Consider the following 1,437-nt stretch of genomic DNA (forward strand, 5'->3'; position numbering starts at 1 on the left):
GGGGGGGGCCGGGGTAACGGCACCGATCCCCGACCTCCCCCCCCCCTTTGCCTTGCCCCTCCCCTTAGAAGCCCCCCCCCCCTTCGCCCTCCCCCGGGGCGAGAAGCGGTGGCCCCGCGCGGTGACACCCCCGCCCCGCACAGGGACCCCGCTCCCGGTCCAGGTTCTCCCCCCCCCGCTGCAGGAACCGCGGCGGCACCCGGAGCCTGCGGGGTCCCCGGACGCGGTCACCGGGGCGCTCCGCTCCGCACCGGGCAGCGCCGAGGCCGGGACCGGTCCTTGGCGCGGGGATGCCCCGGGAGCGGCCGCTTGGGGGGGAGCAACCGGGACCGGGGGGCACCAGGGATGCGGCAGGGACGGCGGCACCGGGCAGCAGCTCCCCCCGGTCACACCGCCCCGGGGAGCCGCAGCGCGGGGTCCCGGCCTCCCCCCACCCTCTGCAGGCACCGGACGAAACCGGAGGTAGCCCGAGCCGGGACCGGGGGTACCAGACGCCCCCCACCCCCACCCCGGGACTCCCCGCCGCTTTTTGCCCGGTCCCGGAACCTGGCACAGCCCCCCGGGGGGCCCCCGCCGCTACCGGGCGCTTCCAAAGGGAGCGCCGCCTTCCCGGTACCGGGCACCGGGGAGATGGGGGAGAAAGGGGGAGGGCTCCGTGCCCCCGACCCCCCCCCCCCGTTTTCAGGGAGGTGCAGACACGCAACAAACCCCAAACCCTCCGGCTCCCGAGCCCCCCGGTACCGGACGGCTCTCCCCCGTTAACGGACGGCCCTCCCGCGGTCCCGGACACCCCCCCCGGTACCGGACGCCCCCCCCCCGGTACTCCCGGCACCGGCCCACCCCCGGCACCGGCCCCCGACTCCCGGCCCGTACCTGGGTGAGGCAGTACGGGGAGTACATGGCGGCGGTGTCAGCCGCGGCGGGGCATGGCCGGGGGACCGCGACCGGGACCGGGACCGGGCGGCGGCGGCGGCGCGGGGAAAGTTTGGCCGAAGTTCGGCGCCCGCCGCACTTTTGCCGGCGGGAAGCGCCGCCGAGGCCCCGCCCACCGGCCCCGCCCACCTCCGAGCCACGCCCCCTCGTTCGTCAGGCCCCGCCCACATCAACTGCCTCGGCCACGCCCCCCTCGATCCCACCCCGCGGTACGGCCCCGCCCTCCCTGTGGTGGACACGCCCACTTGGGGCTAGGGCACGCCCCCTGGTGACGGGGACACGCCCCCTCTCGCTTGACCACGCCCCCTCGGATGGGGCGCCTCGGGGGACCGGGACCCCACGGGGGGGGACGGGGGGGGGACGGACAGCGACAGTGTCGCGACAGGGGCGGGGCCGGGACACGGGCGGGGCGGTGCCAGCGGCGGGGCCGGGAGGGTGACAAGGTCGTGACAGCGACAGCACCGGGACGGTGACAGCGGCAGCGCGGTGACAGCGGCAGCGGCC

General features: G+C 78.0%; 1 protein-coding gene across 1 annotated transcript in view; it reads right to left on the reverse strand.

Annotated features, from left to right (window-relative positions):
* Positions 1-1,075, reverse strand: part of LOC118159802 (nuclear factor 1 A-type-like) — a gene marked incomplete at its 3' end in the record, with an annotated part of 7,800 nt that extends 6,725 nt beyond the window's left edge. The window contains exon 1 of the mRNA XM_035314357.1: positions 874-1,075. Coding sequence (XP_035170248.1) covers positions 874-900 — 27 coding nt within the window. The remainder of the gene's footprint in view (positions 1-873) is intronic.
* Positions 1,076-1,437: the final 362 nt, after the last annotated feature.

The sequence above is a fragment of the Oxyura jamaicensis genome, unplaced genomic scaffold (assembly GCF_011077185.1).
Source record: "Oxyura jamaicensis isolate SHBP4307 breed ruddy duck unplaced genomic scaffold, BPBGC_Ojam_1.0 oxyUn_random_OJ72110, whole genome shotgun sequence".
Classification (NCBI taxonomy): domain Eukaryota; kingdom Metazoa; phylum Chordata; class Aves; order Anseriformes; family Anatidae; genus Oxyura; species Oxyura jamaicensis.